The following is a 2,756-nucleotide window of genomic DNA, read 5'->3' on the forward strand; positions in this document are numbered from 1 at the left end:
CCCCTCCCCCCCCCCCCAAAAAAAAAAAAAAAAAATTTGAGCCTAGCCCTTACACTGGACTTGGCCTGGCAGAAAGGTTACACAAGTATCAGGTAGGTCTCTGACCCTGGCATCCCATGTCTGCAGGGGACCAGTTAGATTCCTAATTCTTATGAAAAATATCAGAGTAATGTTAAGACTAATATGTGTACCTTTCTAACACAAACTTACAGGAGGTTATTTATATAAAGTAATACTGAACTCTAGCATAGCAACAAACTACACAAAGCACCACTGGGATAGTGGGGAGAATACTTATGCAACATGGGGTATTTTACTCTTAGAATTTAGACAGTTTACCGGGCAAGTTTTTGCTAATGTTGGAAGAAAAGTGAAAGATTCAGTAATAAGGCTGGAGGAGCAATCCAGATGAGGTCAAATTTTAGAGACTGCTACAGTATCCTTAAACCCAAGATGAAGCTAATGGGAGATACGCATAAGAACTCAGATGATATGCCGCATACTGAGGGGTCTGGCCATGAAGAAGGTCCATCATTGCTCAAATTCTCTTCTCCTTTATACTTGTGCTATCTCATTGAAATAAATGGGATCAAGCAAATATAGCTGGGATCAGAATTTAGTCCTAGATGTCTAGGGATGAAAGGGATGTGCCAAGTCAATATAATATAACTGGTTAGTTTTAGAAGAAGTTGCTCTGCCATCTCACTGTGGCCAAGAGATTACAATAAAATTAGCTGCAAAGATTATTGGGTAGTTTCACTGAACTGAGTTAAATCAATAAGTGTTGTAACAACAAGTTAAGATGAGAAATCCCTAAAAGGTTATAAATCAAGGTGCAGACTTCAATGACATGCCTTGTAATATCAGCATTGGAAATAATCCTGCAATTCTGATTGTCAGTACAAACTCAAATAAAGAATAATAATACTAAAAAAGAATGAAAACCTCACAGCTTGCATGCCTTAAGTAATGAATTCTTAACCTATGTTAACAGTGTTGAAGAGGAAAGTAGGCAAGACTGATTTAACAAGCTGACCTGAATAAAATGTCTGTGTAGTGGTACCACACGTTCAAGTGTCACAAAAGGAAGATCAAAAATGCCAAGTTTACTTACCTGTACCTTTGCTTTGGAGTTTGCTTCTCAGCTGACTTAAAAACATGTCCAATATAATACAAAGGAAAGAATAAAAAGTTCCAGTTTGTTGCAAACCATGTCAGAGTGAAGGGTGCGTCAAATTTCTGAAAGGTCAGTTTTGCCAGCTGTGTTGAACCTGACCAGGAAGAGCAGACCCCCAGGACCATTGCCACGCCCCAGAAAAATTTCTTCAGTTGGGTCACAGAGCATTTCCAACAGCAGCGATTCACTCTTCCACTGCCTTCCACCCCAGCTTGCACTTGTGCTTCTGCTGGGGCTGGAGATTCCCGGGAGCGCTCATCCCCTGAGAAGAAAATGCAAGGATTATTAAAGAATTCTATGCAGTGTTTCACTTTCCTAGAGCCACATCCTGATCCCTTTTCAAGTCCAGGGGCAAGTTCTGTCATCAACATCAATGAAATACAGATCTTGCCACAAAAGACAGCTCATCTTAAATCAGGCTAAAGCAACTGGTGCATTTATGTCATTTACATAAAAATTACCACCTTTATGATTAGGAGCAACAGGGAAAAATGGAAAGTGAAATGGCAGGTTTAGCTGTCATTACATGACAAGATATATGAAAGTACTGTTGCTAATACTGATACTATATGTAAAATAATGAATGCTGTGCTGTTTAGTTTAATAACAAACAGGAAATAACAGGAACACTGGCAATCAGACTGTCTTGAAAGATTTAGAATGGTATATATTTTTCAGCATGGTGTTTCTTTTGAAAGAATTGGGAAAGTTTGTTTAATTGTACAGCTGTACTGGTGATACTGTGGAATAAGTGTATTGTACTTGTGTAGTGATTGCAGCTGAAGTATCACTGCAATCCAGTAATCCTTGGTTAACAAACACTTTTTAGAGGTTATCAAGCTGGTGAAACTTAGAGCAACTCAGAGGCTTCTAGGCCTAGGCACTTTCACCTGGCCATGAAAATTTGAATCCTGAACTAAATAGGGCTCAGCCATGCCTGAGGATCAAGCACAATGTTTTCAACCTGATACTGGTGCAACTGAGATGAGAATTTCACTTGGAGAAACCAGTTTTCAAACACCAATGCCTTAAAAATAGAATGCAAACTCATTGGCCATATCAGCAGGCAGGTTTTTAAACTGTGTAGATGGTCATGCAGATATGCTCATTTAAATAATCAAACATGGGTATGCAGTATGCAATTTAAGTGGCTAAATTTGCAGAATTGATTTCTAGTTTTATATTTTGGCTTGAATAAAGCTGCATGACAACTAGCCTATATTTCTCCAGTTTCAGTGGATGATGTATTACTACTAAACCAAGAAATGGTCTTATATGATACCACATGCTTTCAACTCCCAGGTGCTTAAGGCCTTCAAGTCATTTCAGGAACAGCTCAGTCCCTTGAAAAAATGAGACCATTTTCTGCAATTTATCTTACGTAAATCTTACTCTGGCTCTGTTTAAGATACAAGAGACTGTTTTGAAAGCTTTGGGCATCAGTTTCATTCACATACAGACATAAAAAAATGTGATAGCTGAGGATAAAGAGCAAGGATGTTTCAGTCTCTAGATAGTTCAGTGAATGAGACAACCATTGGTGGGGGTCATTGCTGTGCCCTTGGCCCGGCTGTACGAG

At 39.0% G+C, this 2,756-nt stretch overlaps 1 protein-coding gene across 3 annotated transcripts in view; it reads right to left on the bottom strand.

Annotated features, from left to right (window-relative positions):
• The window catches only part of SLC35F3 (solute carrier family 35 member F3), a 363,020-nt gene that overhangs the window by 99,680 nt on the left and 260,584 nt on the right, over window positions 1-2,756 (bottom strand). For all 3 annotated transcript variants that reach the window (XM_019527341.1, XM_019527343.1, XM_019527344.1), the window contains one exon: window positions 1,115-1,439. In XM_019527341.1, coding sequence (XP_019382886.1) covers window positions 1,115-1,439 — 325 coding nt within the window. The remainder of the gene's footprint in view (window positions 1-1,114; window positions 1,440-2,756) is intronic.

This window comes from Gavialis gangeticus, unplaced genomic scaffold (assembly GCF_001723915.1).
Source record: "Gavialis gangeticus isolate Ggan-Ray unplaced genomic scaffold, GavGan_comp1, whole genome shotgun sequence".
In the NCBI taxonomy this organism is placed as follows: Eukaryota; Metazoa; Chordata; order Crocodylia; family Gavialidae; genus Gavialis; species Gavialis gangeticus.